General features: G+C 46.7%; 1 protein-coding gene across 1 annotated transcript in view; it reads left to right on the top strand.

Moving 5' to 3' along the window:
- syne2a (spectrin repeat containing, nuclear envelope 2a) overlaps positions 1-25216 on the top strand; it is a gene marked incomplete at its 5' end in the record, with an annotated part of 223959 nt that overhangs the window by 130734 nt on the left and 68009 nt on the right. The window contains 7 exons of the mRNA XM_083642872.1: positions 370-552; positions 4376-4525; positions 8390-8566; positions 10589-10744; positions 11273-11521; positions 21099-21269; positions 24103-24236. Of these exons, the coding sequence (XP_083498998.1) occupies positions 370-552; positions 4376-4525; positions 8390-8566; positions 10589-10744; positions 11273-11521; positions 21099-21269; positions 24103-24236 (1220 nt within the window). The remainder of the gene's footprint in view (positions 1-369; positions 553-4375; positions 4526-8389; positions 8567-10588; positions 10745-11272; positions 11522-21098; positions 21270-24102; positions 24237-25216) is intronic.

Raw genomic sequence — 25216 nt, 5'->3', positions numbered from 1 at the left:
AGGGCCCCCACCGTTGCGGTCGGGGGTACGTTCCGAAATCCCTCCAGGCCTGAAAAATATTCTAGGGGAAACACTGATTTTCATATAAATTAAAGTGTCACAGTACTGGACACCCTGTTTGATTGACAGGTGATCTCTAGAAAGTGCAGTGCAAAAATACCACAGCAAGGAGTGCTTAGAAACAATCATGATACACCATACTTTATTTATTTATTTTATTTAACCTTTATTTATTAATTAATTAATTAACAATTAAATGAAATGCAACAAAACAACAATGAGCATTAAATACAGGCATCTAACACAAACAATACATACAGTACATGCTGTTGTACACTATTCTGACGTTGAGGAACCTGTAATCCGCAGGACTTGTCCATGGAGGTGGAGGCCAGGCGGGTGCAGAAGGCGTGTGTGTCCAGGCGAGGCACTGTGCTGCTGGGTCTGAGGGAGGCCGAGTGTCCGGGGCTCCGCTCTCAGCTGGCCCAGCTGGAGATCAGCTGGAGCCAGCTGACCTCTGACCTGTCCAAGGCCCAGGACAGGCTGCAGCAGGTAGCATTTCATCCTCTGCTATTTAAAGGGGCTACATGTGTCATTTTTAAACATCAATATATTATTGTCAAATGAGTTGTGATAACTTGGGTAGAATTACCGTAAACAAATAAGACCATGGTATTGTCTCAGGCCAGTGGTATTGGTAGTGCTTCTCAAACTCAAGACTACATTTCCCAAGAACCCTGTTGCTTCAATTTGCCCCCCTTCCCCCTCCCTCGCGCACGGGCCTATAGAGATCCAAAGTCATGCCCACTTCCTGGTAAGGCATACGCACCAAGAGATTTCATCCGCCATTTATTTTCTCATAGACATTTCGTAAAACGCTTTTAAAAAAAATGTTTTACTTGGTCAAACCAAACGATGCAGCTATATTTAGAAACAGGAGAGACCATAGAACATTTCACTCAGACCAAAATGTAAATGAAATGAAATGTTCTAGATATGGTCTCTCCTGATCCTAAATATAGCTGCATCGCTTGGTTTCACCAAGTAAAACATTTTTGATAAGCATTTTACGAAATGGGAAATACATGGCGGATGAGAGCTATTGGTGCGCATGCTGAAGCAGGAAGTGACGTCTCTATAACTTTTGTTATACTGTCTTGCAAGGTCCAAAATGAATCCAAAATTCACTTTTTTCCACCGACCAAACGGCTCGTGAATGTTCATATTTGACCTGCCACTCAATAGATTACCATTGTTGTTGTTGTTGTTGTTGTTTTGTTTTGTTTTTACTGGTGAGTGAAGTAAATCTACCAGCAACTTGCATTTATTTGACCAGCATTTGGCTGGTGGCTGGTGCTAATTCTGGACCCTGCTGTCTGTGTCTGTGTTATTCCACATACCTCCATGTGATGGGAGATCCCTTTTAGCAGTTTGTCACCTAGACCAGAGGTTCTCAAATGTTTTTCAGCCAAGGACCCCTTACAAGATAGAAAATATACCGGGGACCCCCTCATTCTGATTTGTGATTTTGGGCTAAGCTTAATTATTTCCACGGTAACGTGCTTGACTTTTAATTTGATAGGTTTGTTATTAGAATGTAATCCATGAACCATTAGATTTAAAACATAAACTATTTTCGTTGAACTATGAAGATTTTGCACATTTTATTTTTTTATTTTTTTATTACATTACATTTACATTACGTCATTTAGCAGACGCTTTTGTTTTGTCCAAAGCGACTTACAATATCACAATTTGTCAACAGTACAGAAAACCACTATGCAACACAATCAATGACAGCCAAGATATTTTGATAGACTAGCACCATGTAGGAAGTAGTTTGAGAAGGAATAAGTAACATGTAGCATTTTTTTTTTTTAGATTTTTTTTTAAATTATTATTATTATTATTATTGTTATTATTTATTTTTTATTTTTTTACCTGAAAACTTTTCGCGGACCCCCTGGCAAAGTGCCACGGACCCCTGGGAGAACCACTGACCTAGAGAACAAAACCTTTAGTAGAACTGTTTTTCCCTTCACCATTGTGGACCTGAACTAAGCCGGCATCATCCTGCAGAGTTTATGTTAATGCAGAGTGAGATGATGGAGGCCACGGTCGTGGTGGCTGCACCTCTGCAGCACCACAGCAGGAAAACACAGTCAAGCTGCAGAAGGAGATGTGGTTCAGATAGCATGTTGGTGCTGCTGGCTGTCAAAGATAATTGGGCACAGGAATCCCCCTCAGTGAGGGGAGTGCAGAGACAGGAATCCCCCTCAGTGAGGGGAGTGCAGAGTCCATCCTGTTCTGGGATGACGGAGCATTTGGGAGGATGTAAAAAGGAGGAGAAGGACACTTTTAATATTGCTCGCCATTCATCACCGGTGAAGGAAACAGATATTCCACATTAGGAAAAAAACGTCTTGCCAGAAGATTCCTTTTGATGTCTCACAGTACAGTGAGGTAACCACTTCAGTCCAGGTGGATGAAAGCAAGCGTTTTATCTTCCATAGAAAGATGTAGTCATTAGAACAGGCACATCACATCAGTCAATTAAAGTCTAAGCACAGAGCTACAAAAGGTCAGCCACTGGCTATCTGATAACCGTTTGTTAAACGGTAAAACCGAATCAATTCTGTTTGTGTCGTCTTACAAATTGAAAACATATCCCGGTTTCAAGGTGGAGCTGGGCAGCTCCGTTGTCTCCAACAAGGAGACAGTAACATTTTTAGGTCCGTGATACTCAACTTGCGGCCTGGGGGCCAGATGTGACCATTTTCTAATTCACAATGAAAACTAATGTTGAATAAAGTTTGACTGAGCTGCAGCTAAATTGTCAAATATGGCCGTCTGCTCGCTGCCCAGACACTGACAGTATATTATCTGTACTTAACTAATTTAACCTAACTAACTAACTATCCCGTGTGCACAAAATTGTGAGACTAAACTCCGGCTGAGACCCCAAAAACCTACAATCTGCTACAGAAAATTTTATATGAATGTTTGTTTATTAACTGGCCCCTGGCCTCCTGTTATTTTTGGAAAAGTGGCCTCCGGGCTAAGCAAATTGAGTATCCCTGATGTAGGTTGTGAGATAGATCAGTCTCTCTCCTGGGAGAGCACGTCCCAAAAGGTTGTAACCGAGGTGAACCAACGGATCACATTTCTAGCCAGAGATTCTAGCTTCCTGGACACAAAGGCTTTGTGAGCATTGGCAGGGGCCTTGCTTCGATGCTATTTCCATGATGCTTGCACTTCTTGGTTTGATAAGAGCCTCCAAGAGCATTAAGAATAGCCTTCAAACCACACAAAACAACTTAGTCAGGCTGATTAGAAACTTCCTGCTTATACTCATTCGGAGCCATCTCATTTTAATAGTCTTAGATGGCTCACAGTTGGGGAAAAAATAGTTTATTTGTTGAAACTGACCTTTGTATATAAGATCACCGTTGGCGAGGTTCCTAAATACTTTTGTAACTATTTTAACTACATCGAACATAATCATTATCACCTCACTAGAGGGAGCGCGACTAATATAATTCCATTTAGATTTAAGCTTAGCACCTTTGGACAGGTCACCTTCCTCTATTCAGCTGTAGTACTGTGGAACAGCAATATAAAACGGCCACTGGGCTAACCAGTTTTAAGTCGTCCTTGCCTAAGTGGCTCTCCACTTACTGTACGTATCCTAACTAACATGACATCCCAGTGGCTCTCCTGGTAGAACGCGTACCACAAAGGCATAGTCCTTCACCTGGCCGACCTGGGTTCCATTCTGACCCATGGTCCTCTGCCGCATGCCGTCCCCTCTCTCTCTCTCCCCACCTTTCCTGTCGGCCTCCTGTCCTATCAATATAGGCAAAATGGGCCAAAAGATTATATAAAAAACGAAAAAGTATCCTAACTAGCTTGTTTTTGTTTCTTGGTATTCTTCTTTGGTTTTAAGCTATCGCCAAATTCTGCTGTTTTTGCACTTAATGTTTTCTGCTGTTTTGCACCTTTCTTTCTGTTGGTTGCTCATCTTGTTTGCCAATGGAGGAGCACAATTCAAATAAGTCTGTAGACTTGTTTGTGTTTTATCCTGGTCAGAATGGTTTTAATGGATGTACTGTTGCCAGTTTGGCACAGCTGTGTTATGTATCTTAACATTCTTTCTAATAAATCAAATCAAAATCAAAAAGCTAATAGCACAATTGTATGACGTTTTGCCCGACTAAACAACCTGATTGAATAAATAGAATGTAACAAAAGCTTCTGAAGTAAAAAATAAATAAATAAAAAAGCAACATACATTGTGCATAAAATATCATGTGAAACACAGTGGTAACAATCTTCATTGTGTCCCTCTCTTCTCTCTGTCTTTCTGTGACTGTAGCTGTTGCTGGCAGGTTGGCCACCGTTGGAGCTGCTGTCTGCTGTGGAGGAGTGGGTGAAGAAGCTGGAGATGCGGCTAGGTGAAGAGAGAGAAACGGTCCTCAAGGCCGAAGACGCAGCCCAGATCACTGAAGCTCTCCAGCACTACCAGGTACTCCTGTCTGTCTCAAGTTCAAGTTCAAGTTTATTTTCCATTTGCATTAGAATTTGTCATTAAAATGCATTGGAATTCTTGTACACAAGTCACACCTCCACATGGTACAGAAAAAAGAAAGTACAAAAACAGAGAGCACACAACAAAACATTAAACAGGGTAAGACATGGATACATTCAGCATGTGGGCACAGTGCATGGCTGTAAATTAATAAAAGTATACAAAATAATGATTTTTAAAAAGGCATAATAAGAAGGGCATATGAATAAAGTGCTTTGTGCTGTTCTCTAGGAACCACGCCAGGGTAGCATGTCTGCACAGTGCAAAATTAAAAGATAAAAAGATAAAATAATAAAACAGCAGATCAGAGCAATAAGGTGCAGTTGTGCTATTCATTTAAGAACCTGACTGCCTCTGGGAAGAAACTGTTTACTAGTCTGCTTGTAGGAACCCTGTGCTTAACCTTCCTGTCTGGGGAGCGCTCCCATCGGAACCCTGTGCTTAACCTTCCTGTCTGGGGAGCGCTCTCATCGGAAGCGTCTGCCTGAAGGTAGTCGGGTGATAAGACCGTTTCCTGGGTGACTGGGGTCAGTGATTATTTTCTGGGCCCTGTCTGTCATGACACCTTTTTACATAGATACAGGAGGCAAGTCTGAGCCTATAATCTTCTGGGCTGTTTTCACAACTCTGTCAATGAGACAACGGTCCTCCACAGAGCAGCTTCTGTACCAGACAGTTATGCAACCTGTGAGGAGGCTCTCGACAGTCGATCTGTAGAAATGTATTAAAGTTTTGGTGGAAACACCAGCCTTTTCCAGGCATCTCAGGAAGTAAAGACGTTGTTGAGCCTTCCTGACACTAAAAGAACAGTTAAGAGACCACTTAAGGTCTTTGGAGATCTGCACCCCTAAAAACGTAAAACTATCCACAATCTCAACGTCTGCACCGTTAATGCTAATGGGAGTGTGTGAACGTGCATTTGACCTGAAGTCAACAATGATTTCTTTAGTTTTGGTGACATTTAAATCAAGGTTGTTGTCATTGCACCAATCTACCAGGTCTTTCACCTCCTGTTTATAGACGGTTTTAACTTGACAACAATAACAACCATCACAACCCACCTGGATATCCGGTTTACTTCCTGTATACATAGCTGAGCGCAGGCTGATATTTGGCTCATATTAAATGTTAACGTTAGGCCGTGTCTCCGACAGACACATTAACAAGGTAGCCTATTTCGGTCTTTATGTATTGTAGTAGTTAGCAGTGTTGGGCAAGTTACTGAAAATTGGTAATTAGTTACAGTTACTAATTACTTCTCTCAAAAAGTAATTTAATTACTTTAAAGTTACTAGTTACTTCAAAGTAATTTGTTACTAGGGAAAGTAACTTTTGCGTTACTTTTAAAAGTCTGCTTCGATTGTTATTAATGCGTACATTATGTTAGTGTCACTGTGCCACAGTGTGGCATTGAACATTTGCTTATTGGGGAAGCTTATAGCTTACCCAAGGTCATTAGCCTCTGGGGCTCTGGCTGCAGCTGCAGCTCTCTTCCCGGACTAGGTCGGAGGATCAGAAACCGGATAATCCTCTGAAGTTGTCCGTTATTTTCATGTCCTAAAGTAACTAGTAACTAGCCCAGTTACCATTTTAGTAACTGTAACTGAGTTACTAAATTTGATAAGTAATTAGTTAGATTACTAGTTACTGCAAGAAGTAGTTAAGTTACAGTAACTAGTTACTTAGTAACTAGTTACTCCCAACACTGGTAGTTAGTAGTTGTTGTTGATAGTTGCCATGACAACCACCCCTGTCAGAAAGACGTGCACACGCTGGGTAGTAGGAAGCGTTGTTGTCCGGTCCGCGGAGCTAGCCTGAGGCTAATAAAAGCTACATGTTAGTAAGCTGACTATCAGTAGGTTATTGCACGCATAGGCCTATCTTTACATTTAAAAAAATAAAAAATAGAAATAGAAGTAGAAGTAGGCTATGTCAGTGTTTTCCCCTGAACAGCTGAGAAAGTGGACACTGTCAATAGTTAGCACTGTGAAGCTGATACAATTCAGGTTGCGGTAATGCAACATTTAAGGATGCCAACCGCCATAAAACACAGAAGAAGAAGCTGAGAAAAAGGAAATGCTGTGGGGTTGCAGCTGGTGAAAACCGTCTATAGGCGGATTCATCGTTATTCTGAATCCGTCCAATGACAGTGGTGTCATCTGCCAATTGAATAAAGCGGTTTAGTTTATGCTTTGCAAAGCAGTCAAAGGTGAAAAGAAGATACAAAAATGAGCTGAGGACACAACCCTGGGGGGCACCTACGTTTGTGACTATTGTGGAAGAGGTGGAGCTTCCTATCCTTACCTCCTGTTCCCTCCCCAGCAGGACATCTAAAATCCAGTCACAAATGGAGGGCGGCAGGCCCAGGGCTCTCAATTTCACAATCAGTTTCCTTGCAACAATTGTATTAAACGCAGAGCTAAAATCAATGAATAACAGTGTGCAGTACGTATTGCATGTGTCAACATGCTCTAGAACAGTGTGCAGTACGTATTGCATGTGTCAACATGCTCTAGAACAGTGTGCAGTACGTATTGCATGTGTCAACATGCTCTAGAACAGTGTGCAGTACGTATTGCATGTGTCAACATGCTCTAGAACAGTGTGCAAAGCAATAGAAATGGCATCTTCAACAGACCTGTTGGACCGATAAGCAAACTGATATGGATCAATGGACTGAGGAATGACAGATTTGACCAACCTCTCAAAACGTTTCATTACTACAGAAGTTAGAGTAATCATTCAGACAGCTGATCTTAGCTTTCTTTGGAACAGGAACAATAGTTGACTTCTTAAAACATTTGGGAACAGTATAGAGGACGCTAGAGAGAGATCACCTCATGCTCTGAAAACAGTTATTCAAAGACTCTCCTCACCTCATGCTCTGAAAACAGTCATTCAAAGACCCTCCTCACCTCATGCTCTGAAAACAGTCATTCAAAGACCCTCCTCACCTCATGCTCTGAAAACAGTCATTCAAAGACCCTCCTCACCTCATGCTCTGAAAACAGTCATTCAGAAACAGCACAGTTCTCTCTCCAGCACTACCAGGTACTCCTGTCTGTCTCCACTATCTCCATCTCTGCCTCTCTAATCATTTTGTCAGTGGGTTTGTTTAATCATGCTTTCATCTATATATCCATTTAACAAAAGTGACTTTAATTGTATCCTTGTCAGAGTGGAAACAGCATTTAGAAGTCACACTATACGGTAGATTCCCTGCCTACCAACACGAGGGTTGCAGGTTCGCGCCCCTGTGTTACCTCCGGCTTGGTCGGGCGTCCATACAGGCACGATTGACTGTGCCTGCGGGTGGGAAGCCGGTTTAGGGGTATCCTGGTCGATGCACTAGCGCCTCCTCGCCTGTTTGGAGCGGAAGGGAACTGGTGGGAATAGCGTGATCCTCCCACGTGTTACGTCCTGTCGGTGAAGCTCCCCGCTGTCAGGTGAAAAGAAGCACCTGGCAACTGCGCATGTGTCGGAGGAAACATGGTGCTAGTCTACGGCTCTCCCCAGATCAGCAGAGGGTGGAGCAGCGACCGGGGCAGCAGGGGGAAATTGGCCAAGTACAATGGGGGGGGGGGGGGGGGGCATCAGAAAAGAAAAAAAAAAAGTCAGACTATAATGAAATAGTTAGAGGTGTGCTGCAGGTTTCAGTGCAGCTGCAGAGTAAAATCCTCCACACAGTTACACACACACACACACACACACACACACACAGCACCGGGAGGATTTCTCTCTCTATTTGTTTTCTTTGTGTTCAGTGATTTCTTTAAATGGCTTCTCTTTAATGTTTCTCAGGAGCTGAAGGTGGGCGTGGCCAGTGGGCAGCTCCTTCTTGACTTCCTGTGTCAGTCTGGTCCTCAGGTGACTGGACCTGACATCCAGGCCCTCCACTCCCAACACACCATGTTCGCCGAGCGACTCGGCGAACTCAACCTGCGCTGGCTGCACCTCCAGGGGGAGCTGGGGAGCCAGGTCGGTATCTCAGCCCCTATTATGCAACAAGGGTGAACCCGGTTAAATCTTTGATTTTACCGACAGTGATCAAGGTTAGACGAGACCCGCTTAGCCAGAGCTATCTTTACATTAGCCCTGTGTCAGTGCTGGAGAAACGTCTGACTCAACCCACTATCATTCTGGTGTAGGGGAAAACGCTCTGTCTTGTTTGTATTTCTTTAAACCAATCACAATAGCCCTGGATGTGCGCATAGCTCAACCACCGTCAAGCCTGTAACAGTAAGGTAAAACACTTCCGGTGAGAATCTTCAAAATAAAATCTGCAACACTAGGAACTATAATATTCTACTCCCCGAGAGAAACAAGCAGGCCTGCCTTATTGCACGATCCAAATCACTTAAAAACTTGCCATTTTCAGCGTGTAGGCTGCTAGCTCGGAGGTTATTGTTGTTGCTGGTGACAGGGACTAGAAAACAGCACTATGTTATGAAGGGGAGGGGAATCCCGACTGAAATGGTCGGCACCAATGACATTGCTTATTCCCACAGTCTACTACAGTTGAGTCAGACTAGGGTTAGATCAATATATCGATACGGGCTCATATTGGCTTTTCATTACAAATCTGATACGATCCAGTCCGTGTCATCACCCTCTGATATGATGGATATGATGCACTTTGATATGTATTGTAGAATTGATCAATACTACACTGGTTGACTATGTGAAGCCCTTAACCAGAATGAATTCAAATGACACATTTTGATTGGTTGATTGATGTCGACATGAGTGTTTTTTAATTTGTGTCTTATGGTCTAAATGCTGCTTCAGAGTCTTTTCTACATGGCCAAGAATACAATTCTGAAACACACTTTTTATTTATTTTATTTTATTTCTTGCATTTCATTTTATTCTATATGATGAGATGAGATGAGATATACTTTATTGTCCCGAGGGAAATTTGTCTTGGGCAAAGTGCAATAGTTCACATAAGCATTTTTAAAACAGATACAGACGACACATAATAGCAGCATTTGTACATTCAATTGAAGCAACAGTCAACTCACACTGTAGGTATAGCTGACCTTGAGTCAGCTTAACCATAGTAGGAAGCAATTCAATAAATTAAAAATAGATACAAGTAGAAGCATATTCATGAGTACTAATCACAGGTCACACCAAGTAACAATACAATAGTACATCGTAGGACCGGAGTATAAAGTGCACAATCACCAGTATGGTAATAAAAGTATCACAATTTAGAGCAATGCAAATAGTCAATAACCATTCATAAAAGTCTAACTCCACTAAGTGCTATGAACAATGTGATGATTGTTCAGTAGACCTATAGAAGTGGGAAGAAAAGAAAACTTAAACCTGTTGCTCTTGCAACGAATCGCCCTATAGCGTCTGCCTGAAGGTAGCAGCTCATACTCTGAAGTCAGAATGTGTGAAGGATCAGACAGCACCCTATTTGCCAGGCTGAGCACTGCTTTCTCAAAAATGACCTGAAGAGAAGGGGAGTCTTTTCTACCAATTACCTTCATGGCAGTTTTTTCCATTTTTACTATTTTGGATTTGAGCTGGACAGAGAGTGTCCCGAACCAGGCAGCCATGCCATATCTGATAATGCTACCTAGCACTGCATCATAGAAAGTGGACATAACTTTCTTGCTCACACCAAAGAGCCTGAGTCTGCGCAGAAAGTGCAAACGTTGTGCCAATTTGGCACATAGGTGATCCACATGTGTGTCACATATATTCAATATATTCTATATTCTATACATATTTTATTTATTTATGTATTTATTTTGTCATGAAAATGGACAGATGTAAAGAAACTGATTACTCACCAGCTTCGAACCAAAAACCATCAAAAACCCATTTGAGTCAGTGTATTTTTGCAATGCACTATGGGAAATTTCAGCTACCAAATGATGTAAACTCAGATGGATTTGATCCCAAGTTGTTGTGCTGCTCTTCTTCTTCAGATGTGTGCAGCTGAACACATGAATAAGTTGTTGTGCTGCTCTTCTTCTTCAGATGTGTGCAGCTGAACAGATGCGTCACACGTGTGCAGACAGAGAGCGGAGGTTGCAGCGTGTTCATGGCCGGATGGCTCAGCAGACTGAGAAGCTGAAGGAGTGGCAGCGCCCTGTCAGTCAAACCCTGGCTCACAAGGCTCTGCTGGAGTGGGAGGTACAGCTTGTTTATTTTATTTTATTTTTATTTTTTTTATCCTTCATAGATGGTTTTCACGGAATTGTGTTGCTAGGGAACTGTTTGAAACCTAGCTTATTTGCTGTCAGCTATTGTATACGAGCGATCAACCGACCAGCATTTTGGTAAACAAACAGCGTCATTGGGTGGAAACGGGTAACCTTATAATGGGACCCTATGGAGCCTTGAGTGTCTCACTCTAGCCGGCTGTGCTGTTTCAAACTCTTGAGCTACTTCTGCTGTCAATCAGAATGTCAAAATATAAGCGATGTGATGTATAGTTTTTGAGATATTAACGTTTGTTTGGCACAACTCATACTAGTTAACTGCTGGGGGGGTTCCGCATTTCCGGATGGTTGTGATGTCACGCCGATTCGTCCTATTAGCAAACACTGCGACAGGAAGTAAGCTAAGGGCCATTTAGAATGTTTATGTTGTCAAGTTAAAAGTGTCTACATGTCCTACTATGCTGTTCTGAGCTTGTTCTATCTTGCTTGTTTTCTGCAGGCCAGTGAAGACGCAGTGAAGGAGGCGGCTGTGGAGTTGCAGGAGTTGAGAGCAGCACGTGTGCAGGCTGGCGAGGTGGAACAGGAAGTGGAGCACACAGGTGTGCAGGCTGGCGAGGAGGAACAGGAAGTGGAGCACACACGTGTGCAGGCTGGCGAGGAGGAACAGGAAGTGGAGCATCCCAGTGACGGTGCCTTCGCTGGCCAGACACAGAGCCTCAGTGAAGCTTGTGCAGCTCTTAGTCAGCAGGTAAAAATAACTGCACTCAGAGAAAAACAGCCGATAATAACCCAACAGTGATTCAACCTACATCCACATGAAAGCTTTTCCATCTGCAGCCGGTGCCTGCTAGCACTTACCTTCCTCTGGTACACAGGATTTTTTCGATGATGACGAAGGCATAACCCGCCCCTCTCTGCCTCTGATTGGCCTAGTGTCAAACGTTCATCCAAACACATTCGCTTGGCTATCCTGCATTACATCTCTTTCTACAGTCTGTGGTCAGACCGTCAGACTCAGTGGGTCAGACTCAGACAGACAGCAGTTATGCTTGCTAGCCTGCATGAAAGACGCCAGTCTGTTTATGTTTTTAATATAGTCATATATCTATGGTTTATAACGCTGCCGCTACTCTTGGCAGTGCACGTATGTAGCCTATAGACAGAGAATTGATCAGGGTGCTATAAAAACAGGGTTATTTACAGTGAACTAATTCAGCTCATTGTAACACAAGAATCACATGTATTTGAATTTAAATATTAATCAGAAGAAACAAGGTGATGAAATTTAGAATGACAAGAAAAAATACACATTCATATGCCTGTGCAATAGGCTAAGTAGGCCTAAATAACTCAGTTATATGGTTTGCAATCGTAAGATTTAATATAATAAAGTAATATCTCACACATAACCTTTTGATTATACATGCTGCCATCTGCCATTTCATGCTTGTTGATTTAATTATTGTTTTGCACCTGCTGCTCACATTATGAACAAATGCTTAGATGACCCTTATATCCTCAGCAGGATCTAACTGACTGCATAGTAATTTTAATAAAGTATGAATGTTAGCTGTCCAGCAAACACACCACTAATAGCCTATGATGCCTATCTAGTTATAGGAATAATGCTTGGAAGTAGCCTACATGCCCACAACTGTGCCTCTGCGATGTGTTCAATTCAAGATTCAAGATTCAAGTTTATTATTTGTCCCCGAAGGGCAATTTGTGTGCAGCAGACATAAAAAGCATAGCGAATACATGAAAAACAAAACATGAACAAATTAAAACAAACATGGAGCATGGCAGCAGTTTTCCAGCAGTGTTCTCCTATCGCCTAGTTTTTTATACTTTTTTTGAGCGACAGCGTCCAAAATCAGCGTCCAGCAGCGATAATGGGACGTAACGTGACGTTCAGCGATGCTCGTCGGGTGATCACAAATGGCTGTACTCTAAACTGACAGCCGGTGCCGGCTAGCGCTTACCTTCCTCTGGTACACAAGATGCCATGCCTTATACACGTCAGGCTGGTTTGGAATAAAGACAACAACAAAAAAAACTCAAACTGCAGCAACAGAAAAGAAGGACGTCATAGTGCTGGTGATCCATGGAAAGTGCAGTGCGGAAAGATTACAATCATTAGGCGCTGACCAAGAGAAAATAAATACATAAATAAATACATCATAAAACGTTAGGGTTGTGCTACAACCCGGGTTTTACGAGTGAGAACGAGAGCTCTCACTAGTGCCTAGTTCGCTGCGTACGCAGCACTATGGAAGACTGTCATTTTTGCTCCAAAAATTACTTTACATTAAAACCTGACCACGCCCCTTTAGGTGACGTGGTGCCCCCCTGGGGCTGACTGGGCCACCCACCTCACCCCCGTGACTACGTCACGGCCAGTCAGCCCAGGGTCCGCCACTCATTTCTTCCAGCCAGCTGAGATCCGACGCACCCAGAGACGCATCGACGCAGCAAGGCTGGGTAGTGAGAGCTCTCGTTCTCACTCGTAAAACCCGGGTTGTAGCACAACCGTAACGTTTTACTTCGTTTCGAACTCAAGCTCTCACTAGTGCCTCAATTCAACCGACCTTGCTGCCGGGAGCACCCAAAGGGCGACCCGAAAGGCACCGGTGAACCACGGCTATATGGCAACGTTTATGCCTAACCGAATGACATATTAGAGTGGCAACGATACTACTTTCTTGCCACCGACAGCACCGCGTGCGCAAACTGCGAACCGGACACGTCGAGACTGTAGTACCTGACAAAAGTGTGATGAGAGGACCATGAGGCCGCGGCACACATGTCCTCCACCGACACACCACGCAACAACGCAGAGGATGTCGCAACACCTCGCGTAGAATGCGCCTTGATACCCCCCGCGGGAACCTTGCCCACGGCAGAGTATGCCAACGCGATCGCCTCCACTATCCAGTGTGATAAGCGATCCTTGGAAAGGGGTCCGCCCTGGGCCCTTTGCCCAAAGCAGACCAACAGCTGATCTGTAATGCGTAATGAACGCGTCCTGGCCACATAGGCCGAGAGCGCCCTTACGGGGCACAGCATGTGCAAACGTCTCTCCTCACCCGAACTGAACGGCGGGGGACAGAATGCCGATAAGTCTATAACCATAGACCTATAGCTGGCATTAATATTCTTGGGCTGGTACGCCGGGTTAGGTCGCAACGTAACCCTGCGCCCATCGTCCCCAAAAACCATACAGGCCTGCTGCACTGAGAGGGCAATCAGGTCACCGACTCTCTTTCCTGACGATAAGGCGCGGTCTTTAAGGACAGAAACTTCAAATCGGCGGAGTCCATGGGCTCAAACGGATGACCCGTTAGCCCGTCCAGCACCGTAACCAGGTCCCATTTGGGAAAAACGCACCGCACCGGCGGGCGCAGTTTACGCGCCCCCTTCATGAAGCGCGAGACCAAAGGGCACACCCCCACGGGGGTCCCTTCAATCCCCATGTGGCAAGCCGAAATCGCGGCTACGTACACCTTAAGCGACTGCGGGGACTGCCCCGCGTCAAGCAAGCTTTGAAGGAAACAGAGAACTGGGCGCACGCTGCAGTTCACTGGATCCACACCTTTACTAGTGCACCATCGCGGAAAAACCCGCCACTTGTACGCGTACTGAGTGCGGGTCGAAGCAGCCCTAGCACTCTGAATAGTGCGCACCACATTGTCGGGCAAGCCCCGTGCTAGCAACTGGTCCCGTTCAGGAGCCAGACTGCTAACTTCCACCTGCCTGGGGAGGGGTGGAACACCTCCCCCTCCGCCTGGGATAGGAGATCAGCCCGCACCGGCAATGCCCAAGGCGGGCCCTGCGCCAGGGAGACCAGGTCCGCAAACCACGTCTGCCTGGGCCAGAACGGAGCCACTAGAACGAGCCGGAGACGCTGTTCCTTCACCCTGTTCAACACCTGACGGATCAGGGGGATCGGTGGAAACTAGGGATGGGCATCGAATTTCGAATTTTCGAATAATCGTTGTTATTATCAAGGTCGACTTTTATTATTGAAATTCGAATTTCGATTTTTTTTTTTTTTTTTTTTTTTTTTTTTTTTAGTGAAATGTTGCATTGTCTCCCCTGATTTTAAGTATAGTCAAATCGCTTGGTTTGAGCAAGTAAAACAATTTTTATAAGCATTTTAAGCAAGGTTTATGGAAAAATGAATGGCGGATGAAATCCCATGAAGAGGGAGAGGGGGTGACTTTGGCACCCCTTTGGCACTCAGACCTGAGCCTACTAAATATTTAATGAACCACTCATGATTGTCAAAACTGTTTTTTATTTTCGAAAATGTCAATGTCATGTAACATGTTCTTTACTTCAGTGGTGCAATGCTTGTTTGAGCTAAAAATCCACAGCAGAAGCTTTTTATATTAATTAATAAAGCCGTAGACTTAGAATCAGGTGAGACAATGCAACATTTCACTCACAAAAAAAAAAATTTTTTTTTTTTTTTTTTTTTACATTTTTTTATTATTTTCGAATTTCGAATTAAATTCGAATTTGGCCAGCGAATTTCGAATAGTGTTTTTGCTAGAAATGCCCATCCCTAGTGGAAACGCATAAAGCCCCTCCCGTGGCCACGCGTTCGCCAACGCGTCGTGTCCCAACGGGGGGCTGTCCTCCTGGATCGAGAACCACAATGGGCAGTGCGTCGCGCGCCGCGATGCGAAGAGATCGACGCGGGCACGACCGAACCTGGCCCAAATCTGTTCCACCACCTGAGGGTGGAGGCACCACTCCGTATGACGGGGGTAGCCTCGAGACAGCAGGTCGGCGCCGTAATTCAGCCGTCCCGGCAGATAGACCGCCGACACTGACAGGAGACGGGGATACGCCCACAGGTGAATCTCCGCCGCTAACCGGTTCAAAGTCTTCGACCGCACACCGCCCTGTTTGTTCAGGTGGGCGATCGCCGCCATATTGTCCGAGCGAATCAGCACATGGCGTCCATGTATGACTCGCTGGAAATGAAGCAGAGCGAGGCGGATCGCCTCCAGCTCCAAGACGTTTATGTGGCGATGCTCCTGAGCCTCCCACCGGCCATTCGCCGACAGAAGCCCGCACACCGCACCCCAACCCCAGAGGGAGGCGTCGGTGCGAATCACTAGCCTGAGCGGGACCGGGCCCAATCGAGTGCCCCTCGATAGGTAACGGGGGTCTGCCCATATGGCCAAAGCCAGGCGGGCCTGACCTGTCATAGGCACCCTGCGATGATGGTCCCTGGCTGGATCCAAGCGCAACGCAAGGAACCAGATGTGTAGCCTCCCCAGGGGGAGCACATGCAGTGCCGAGGCCATCAGGCCCAACATGACTGTGCACTGAAGCACTGACACCGAGGAGCATCGACTTAATGCCCTCGCTGTCCACACCGTGCGCGCCTGTCGCTCCCGCGAAAGGCGGGCTCGCTTGGCCCGGGAGTTCAACTCGAGCCCCAGGAAGATCGCCGTCTGCTCTGGGGCGAGGCAGCTCTTTTTCCAGTTCACCAGGAACCCTAAGGTTTGTAGGTGATCGGTCACCACCTTGGTATGTTTCATGGCACCGATCCTCGAGCCGGCCTCAATAAGAGCGTCGTCGAGGTAAAGGAAGATGCGAACCCCTCTCGCGCGGCGGGGGGCCAAGGCCGTCTCCACGCAAGCCGCGAAGGTTCGCGGGCTCAAAGACATGCCGAAAGGCAAGACACAGAACTCGTAAGCCTTCCCCAGGAAGGAGAACCTCAGGTATTTCCTGTGTCTCTTGACCACGTGGACATGGAAGAACGCATCTTTCAGGTCCACGGAAGTAAAGAAATCCCCCTGTCTCAACGCGTTGAAGAGGTGGGGAAAAGAGAGCATTCGGAACGGGAGCTTCCTCAGCGTCTTGTTGAGGCGCCGGAGGTCCAGAATTGGACGCATGGAGCCGTCCTTTTTGGGCACGACGAAGTACCTGTAGTAGAAGCCCTAGCGCACCTCTGCCTTGGGGACCGAGCGGATCGCCCCCTTGGCGAGGAGCGAAATGACCTCCTTGTGAAGTATGTCCATGGACTCCCCTTCCACGGCCGTATCGTGGGTCCCGTCGAACCTGGGTGGGGCCCTGGCAAATTGCAGGGCGTAACCCTTTCGAAGGGTGCGCCGCAGCCACAGGGACGGGGAACACAGACGCTCCCAGGCCTCGAGCCTGTCGGGCACCGATGGTCTGAGTATATTGTTGGGCCCCGGGGGACCCGGTGCTATGGTTGGGGAAGAAAAAGGGGGGGGCGGGACAAAAGAGGCTAAGCCCCCCTGCCGGTTTCTTATGCGGGCTCCGCCTACTGACGTGCCCTGTGAGCGTGTTGAACCGGCGTAACCCCCCAGCCGTGCGGCTTTCGCCGGCTGGGGGGAGTAAGGAGGCAAGACTCTCTTTTGACCGCCGGATGCGGACTCGTCCGCTCGTGCGGTCCCCAGGAGAGCTCCCGACCAACGATGGGCCCATGGCACCATCGATGGTGGGCTTGTCCCGGGGGCCTCCTGACGGCGGATAAGCGTTTTCCCTGTTTCTAATTGATAACAATGCCAAATTCTTATCAAAAGTGTGGAGTTGTGAGGGTAAAATAATTGATTGACTGCTTATTGTTAGATTGTTGAATAATGTAGACTCTGTTTAGTTATGAGCTAATTAACATGCATGGATAAATTTAAGCTATTTAACTTTATGGGCTGGGAAGCAGTTTGTTTTGTTTAGGAGGGGAACCCAGCTGGAGAACAGTGGATAACGTGTTATTTTGTCTTCCTGGTGTAGAGAGGATTTTCTGTTTCAGTTTGTTGTAAGAACCAGGCTTTTATTTTGTCTTCATGGAAAATATCCCGTGGGATTGAACCGGCCACCTCATCTGTGCCAGGGGGGTGGCTGGATATAACTGAGATGTCATGTTTATGTTCGGGGCACAACACTTGGAGGTTGTGACACTCTGCAGAGTTTTTGAGAATTGGAATAAACAAATCTTATTCATTACAAACGAGCAACTCATTGATTGGTGCATCAACAAGGCATTTCATCTGAATTTTCCCCAACAGGCTCCCGACCGAACTCGGGCGCTGGGCACCGAGGACGGTGGGCTTGTCCCTAAAGCTACAAGCCGACGGCTGGCCCTGAAGCCAAGCCCCGGCGAGCTGGGTTGGGTAGGCCCCTGCTGAGTCCCAGACCGAAGTTGAGCGCTGAGCTTCAACGACGGTGGGCTCATAGCCCGCCCCCCCCCTTCCCCCGGGAGGTGACTAAGTACGGGACTGGTTACCCGCTCCCCGCGCACCTCCTCGTTTTGGGGGGCGGGGGCCGCGTACCCTGGCCTGCCGTGGGACCCATGATGGGCCCACCGCGGCTGGGTGGGGCGCATCCATTGGGGGCGCCCTAGCCGGTGAGACTCGTACCCGCTGGCGCGGGGCGGTCCGCGGCGGCGGAGGCCCCGGAGGACGACTCTGCGCGCGCGCTTGGACCTGGAACCGGCGGTCCTCCCCTTTCGGCGGAGGACAGCGGCGGACTGCCCCGCCGCCAAGTATGCCTTTTCGGCCAACTTGGCTGTAAGTTGGCACGCCTTAGAGGGCAAAGCTGGCCTCGCGGGGTTAGGGGCCAGGTGTCTGGCCACCATATCCTCGAGGGGAGGCATCGTGGTTAACGCGAGTTTATCCGCCCCCTCTACGGCCGTCCACGGAGCCATGCCCGCGCAGAGCGGCTTGGCCTCCTGAGGCCTTTCCCATCCTGACTGCACCGCGTGAACCACGTCAATACAGACGGGCAGCCGGGGCTTCGGGCGGGGTGCCTGTGGTGCCTGGAGTGGCTGGTAATAGCAACCCCGCAGCACTGATTCGGGGGGCGGAGGTGGTTCGGCCTGAGCGATGCCGAGCTTCGCCGCAGCCCTAAACATTACCCCCAGAAACTGCTTCTGATAGGGCTCGTTGAGGCTAGCCTCCGAACGGGTCCCCACCAGAGAGGTGACCGTGGTAGCGCGGTCCCATTCCTCCCCGCCAGACAACTCCCCTTGGGGGGCGTCCTGGGGGGGAATAATGGGGTCGTAGGGGAAGAGCCCCCCCTGTTGTAACACAGGGTCGATGGGCTCGTCCCCCCAGTTTAAAACCTGCTGCTTGGGTAGGACCGGGGAGCCCTGCTCGTCAGGTAGCTCCTCTTCCTCCGAGCGGTCAGACCCACCGCATGCGCCTCCGTCGGGAGGTGCATGGCTAAGCCGCGGGCCCACCTGGACAAAGAGCATCGCTCTCTCCCGTAAAACGGCCAGGGTAAAGCCTTCGCAGGCCCGGCAGAATCTGGCTTAAGCAGGGCGTCGCTAGCATGGTTATGCCCGAGGCAAAACACACACTCCCTGTGGCGGTCCTGGATCGCCAATGTAGCCTCACAGCTAACACAGCTCTTGGCTGTCTCCCCCTGTCTCATGGCAGCCGCCCGGTTCATTGTGCGAGTAAGCAAAGCTAACCCGCCAACAAGCCCCGCCGACTGTACCAGATTTTTTTTTTTTTTTTTTTTTTTTAACCTTTATTTATCCAGGTTAGCCTCATTGAGATTAAGAATCTCTTTTTCAAGAGGGACCTGGCCAAGAAAAGCAGCATACAATTACACAAGTTGCAGACGCCACAACAAACATCTCATAACATTACAACACTACATGGTACACACACACATTCAGTGATTCATAAAGCAAGTTAACTATGAAGAAAAACAAAACAAAAAAAAAAACAGTTGCAACCTTCACCGTCCTCCCTACCTTTAACCATCGTTTTAAAAACATTTAATGAGACCAGCTCCTGCAATTTCAGGTCCTTCTGGAGCTCATTCCATGCCGTCGGTGCTGAGAACTGAAACGCCTTTTTACCATACTCTGTACGAGCCCTTTTTACATTCAATAAAAAAAGGTTTTGTGAGCGTAAAGAGTAATTGTTGTTGCTCTGCTGGACAATGTATGTACACAAATAATTTGGGAGTTGTTTTAATATCGCCTTATAAATAAAAAGATACCAGTGACTCAGCCTACGTAGAGTCAGAGATGGCCAGCCCACTTTCTCGTAGAGAACACAGTGGTGAGTTAGATTTTTACAGTTTGTGATAAACCTTAAAGTTTATAAATTAGCGGAGTTAACCGTGTAAGCTGGCTAATTACAGTAGCTTGCAACGGTGAAGATGCTGGAGTGCTACAAGCTAGCTGCTAGCTGCACGAGACAACTAGCTAGCTATCTATCTAACGTTACTCCAGCCGGAGAAACGCGCACGCTCTAACGCTAGTAGCTGGCGCCTAAAGTACCTAGCAAACAGACGCAACCGCACGGATGCAAGCTAGCTATCTGTGACAACTGTGCTAATTAGCCCGTTGTTCTAGTGCTAACGGTACAAGCTATTGTGCACGTATGCAACCTAGCTAAGAGTTTTGAGTGCAGACCTGAGTCAGCGCCCAAGCCTAACACAACGTTACCCCAGCCGGGGAAAAACGTTCACATGAGCTGCACGGCGGCAGCTAAACACCAGTTAACAATGAAAGACACTCTTAGCTTTGGATGGCTTGTTCCGATGCCGCTGGTGAAGAGTACAGGAACGGGTCCCCGAATCTTGATTTATCTCGTCCACGCGAACCTCTTGAGGTGGGCAAATCAACCGGAGCGAGTCTATTTATCCAAGCTATGAAGAGCGCTAATTTCAGAGCTAACCGCGGAGTTTAAGAAAACGACGTCCTCACACTGGCTGGAAGAAACGAAGAGTGGCGGACCCTGGGCTGACTGGCCGTGACGTAGTCACGGGGGTGAGGTGGGTGGCCCAGTCAGCCCCAGGGGGGCACCACGTCACCTAAAGGGGCGTGGTCAGGTTTTAATGAAAAGTAATTTTTGGAGCAAAAATGACAGTCTTCCATAGTGCTGCGTACGCAAAGTCGTTTGCTTCTCTAGGGGATCTCCATTGAGAAACATGTCCCGTACGTGTCTGGGACTGCTATACACTTTTTCCACATCAGTGAAACCGGCACTACTGTTCAAACCTTTTCATGGCAGCCATTTAATATACCTGAAACACCTCAAAGTCCCACTAAAGATGATCTAGATGTTCATTCAAGGAACCTTTTCACATACATTACATTCATAGGACCATGATGAATTTGTGAGAAACAAAATGATCCACGCTGGCTCACCTGGTAGAGTGTGTTGTACCACAAAGGCTCAGTTCTTCCTGCAGCCGAATCCCACCCGTGACCTTCATCATCTCCGCTCCTCTCTCCCTACCTTCTTGTCTACCTACGATCCAATAAAGGCAAAATGCAAAATGTTGAGGGACATCATATTATTTGCCTTTGTGGTGACTTGCAGATGGAGGCTGTGGGACCGGCTCTGCAACAGACCGTGGAGGAGTGGAGTTGTTTTGAGAGAGAGCTGAGGCAGGTGTCGCTTCACACCACTAGGGTGCGCTGCACTCTGCAGCATCAGAAAACCCCTCTGCTTTCACTGAAGCAGGCCAGGGACTACATGGACCTGCTCCAGGTAAGTGAAACAACACTGACCATGCATGTGTTACTGTATGTACTTGTGCACATAGAGATATTTTAAAGGGATACACCACTTTTTTGGAAGTTTAGCTCATTTGCCACATCCCCCCCCCACATAACCAAGATACACCATGCCTTACCGGCACTGTCCGCTCAGTTTACAGTGAGCTACAGTCGTGAAGTCTCAATTCTGACATTGAAAATGTTGTTTTTTTCGATTTTCTAAGCAGGCTACGGTAAAATCACATAGCTTCATAGGCCCAGACCACGACTGACATATTTGTGTACACTACACCCCTGGGTATACACTGTCATGAAATGGGCCATTTTCACTGTGCCATTTTGGAGAAATTGATAGTCAAAGTCTCAATTCTGACATTGAAAATGTTGTTTTTTCGATTTTAAGTGTATCGCCATAGAATGGAGCCTAATGGTACAGCTGTTAAAAATCTGCCAAAACACACATCTCACGGTGCCAAAATACATGCTGTGCTTCAGGTACTCACCACACGATGAGATGTTAAACCAAAATGCACATAGTTGGTCTTTTTGGAAGGAAAAGAGGTCGGTGGCCATGTTTGGAAAGTAGTGCCGGCTACCTCTTTTCCTTCCAAAAAGACCAATTATGTGCATTTTGGATTAATATTTCATCATGTGGTGAGTACCCGAAGCACAACATGTATTTTGGCACCATGAGATGTGTGTTTTTGGCAGATTTTTAACAGCTGTACCATTAGCCTCCATTCTATGGCGATACTAATTAACTTCACGACTGTAGCTCACTGTAAACTGAGGGGACAGTGCCGGTAAAGGCATGGTGTATCTTGGTTATGTGGGGGGGATGTGGCAAATGAGCTAAACTCCTGAAAAAGTGGTGTATCCCTTTAACTCATTGAGTGCCAAGGACGTCTTTCGACGTCCAATGCGTTTTTTGACGGTGGGACGTCGATCAAAGCCTTCTGCATCTCCTGTACAAATATTGTAGCTATTGGAGGTCTATAACCTATTTTACGGACTCATTAGGTGGCGACAGTGCTCTCCAGATTACAGAAAGGTCCCGAAAACAGCTGGAAAAAGCTGTGATCAAAGAGAAACCGATGCATGCTGCAGCCAGAGCCATATAGATTGCTCTGTCGGGAGCTGACGTTGGCTGCGAACAGAAGTCAATCCGCGCACACAACTGAGCCCCTCTGCCTCTGTCTGTCTGTCTGCATAGTTTATCCACACGATTAGCCGCCAGAAAGGCAGCACCCGACGCCGAAGGGCGAAACCTTTCCCTGCAGTCTCGTTTGGCATTTCCGTGTGCGCTGGGAACAAAAACGGAGGCACGGAGCGCTCCGAAAATAGAGTGGCTGTTAGTGTGGGGAGGGAGGAGTTTGCAGTTGAGGGGGGGAGGGGGGAGGGGGGGAGAGGGGGGTGGGGCACGCAGGGCATCACACAACTACACCACGTCACTACATCAGAAAATATTATCTTCAGAGTCCGTGAATGTGCTTGAAATGCTTCATTTCACAAAAGGCGGAATATCTCAGCTAATAATTTGAAACGCCTGTATTTGCTCAAAATGACCTATCTTCTCCGGCTCATAACTAAAGAACGGAAAATGGTATCAATACACTTTTTTTTGCTGATGATACAATAGAGCCAGCTCGTTCTTTGTGCGTGTTCGGTGTTTACATAGTAATATCACACAATATTCTGTGGGCCTCGAGAAATCACTGAAAACGCTCTGAAAACTCTGGCACTGGGAGCGTCCGTTCTCCAAAAGTGGCTGGCACTCAATGAGTTAAGATCTAATAATAAGAAAAGCAATGAAAAAAGCAACGAAAGCAAGTTTAAAGGGGGACTAACCCCCCAGATATGTATCAGAACAGTGATTTGAAAATACCTATGGAAAAAACCAAGAAATGACATATACTCTTGTCTATACTAGACTCTTTGGCTGTGTTCAAGTCAAGATTTTTTTTCGGAAATCGACGCCATTACAGTTTGCCTACCGCCTCAAAAATAATTTATTTGAGAGGGGCAATATCTTTATAAATATCAACAACTAGCCAACGCTGGTGGTCTGTATGGAAACAGCATTGCTTAAAATGGTTGAAAGTTATATAAATTTGGTAATTCAGTGGCGAACTAGAAATTTAATTATTTTTTCCATGTGTGTGTATGTGGGCGTCTTATCGATAAGAGCAAAGTGATGTGCGGCTCGTTACAGCAGCACACCGCACAATACGACAAACCCCCCGTTCTGGGGTAACACAATGCGAGATTTCTCTACGTCATTCCCTCGTCCAACTTGGGGGTTACCCCCAAAGTCATATATATTGGTTAAAAGCTGAAAAAAGTGTTTTGGGGGTTAGTTACACTTTAAGATAAGATTTGTGATGTGGCTCATTTTAGGCCAACAGCTCTGTGATCTAGCTGTGATAGAGACTCTATTAAATGAGTGGGTCTTCTTCGTCTTTCATGAAAAGTCAGTTCTGGTCAGTCACTATTAACCTGGCAAGGAAGCTGGATTCGCGAGATCAAGATTACGCAAGAAATCCATTTTGCCATGTTGTCAGATTATGTGTTTTTGACTCCGCTCCACCAGTAGTGCGGACCAATCAGCATTCGAGGAAGGAAGAGGCGGTCCTACTTAATAGTGGTTGAAGTTAGCCTTTGATAGACAGTGATAGACAGATCGTTCATCCAATCATCTGCCAAGTATTTGTTGAAAGTCTCCAAAGTTTCCAAGGACGAGTTAGAACCATCTGACAAATGCTGGAAAAGTGAACGTACTGCTGGTGAAGTGAACGTGTGAAGGCAAGGTGCTCTTCTGTCCACAGCAACTCCAGGAGAAGGCTGGAAGCGGGGAGGAGCTTTGGGCCACAGTGGACCAATCATATCAGAGTGTGGTGAAGACGGTTCATCACGGAGCGGCCCAGCTGCTGACCGATCGAGTGGAAGGAGAACGAAAACGGTCAGAAGCAGAACAGAATCAGCAGCAGTACACTGCACTACACACTAAACCCATGGAAAATGAATTGTTGTTACACAAAGCTGTGGTAATAATAATAATAATAATATAATAAGCAGTTTGAATATGTAATTTTGCACTAACATACAGTGTGTGGCTCTAATGTAATTGCCCCCTGCTACCTCGGTCACTGCTCCACCCTCTGCCGATCTGGGGAGAGCCCTAGACTAGCACCATGCTTCCTCCGACACATTGACACAACGCAGTTGCCAGCCGCTTCTTTTCACCCGACAACGGGGAGCTTCACCGGCAGGACATAGCGCGTGCGAGGATCACGCTATTCCCACCAGTTCCCTTCTGCCCCAAACAGGCGCACCGACCGACCAGAAGAGGCGCTAGTGCAGCGACCAGGACTGGTCATTTCTGTTTGAATACTCACAATGACAATAAACCACATCACATGTAAACCAGATTATAAAGGGAGGTGTCACTATAAAGTCATGTACACGGCTTAATCACACTAGTGTGCAGACATAAACATAAACGTAGTCACTGTTATGTAGCGATTCTAAATTTGAGTCATTGAAATAAGCAATCCATGATGAGCTGCAACCGGATCGGTGCAGCTTACCTGATTGGTGGAAGTGGAAGGAAGTGGAAGGCTAAAGTCATCCTATAGTTGTTTAGATTGTGCAGTCACTAATGAGGATGTTCATGATGGTATTTAGGCATTTTCTTCACTGTGTGCAATGTTATCAAACTGAAAGAGACATTCTAGTGTGGGGTGTAACGTATTTCTTAGTATCTTGGTGGAAAAATGCTGTGTTTTATTGCCTGGGTCCAGACCTTCGAATCTGCCCAGTCCACTCCCACTCCGTTCCACTCTGCTCCCACTGCGCTCCACTCCCACTCCACTCCACTCCACTCCACTCCACTCCCACTCCGCTCCGCTCCCACTGCGCTCCACTCCACTCCCACTCCAC

The sequence above is a fragment of the Poromitra crassiceps genome, assembly GCF_964638095.1.
Source record: "Poromitra crassiceps genome assembly, chromosome: 9".
NCBI lineage: Eukaryota > Metazoa > Chordata > Actinopteri > Beryciformes > Melamphaidae > Poromitra > Poromitra crassiceps.
This window is presented reverse-complemented; position numbering and strand designations above follow the sequence as displayed.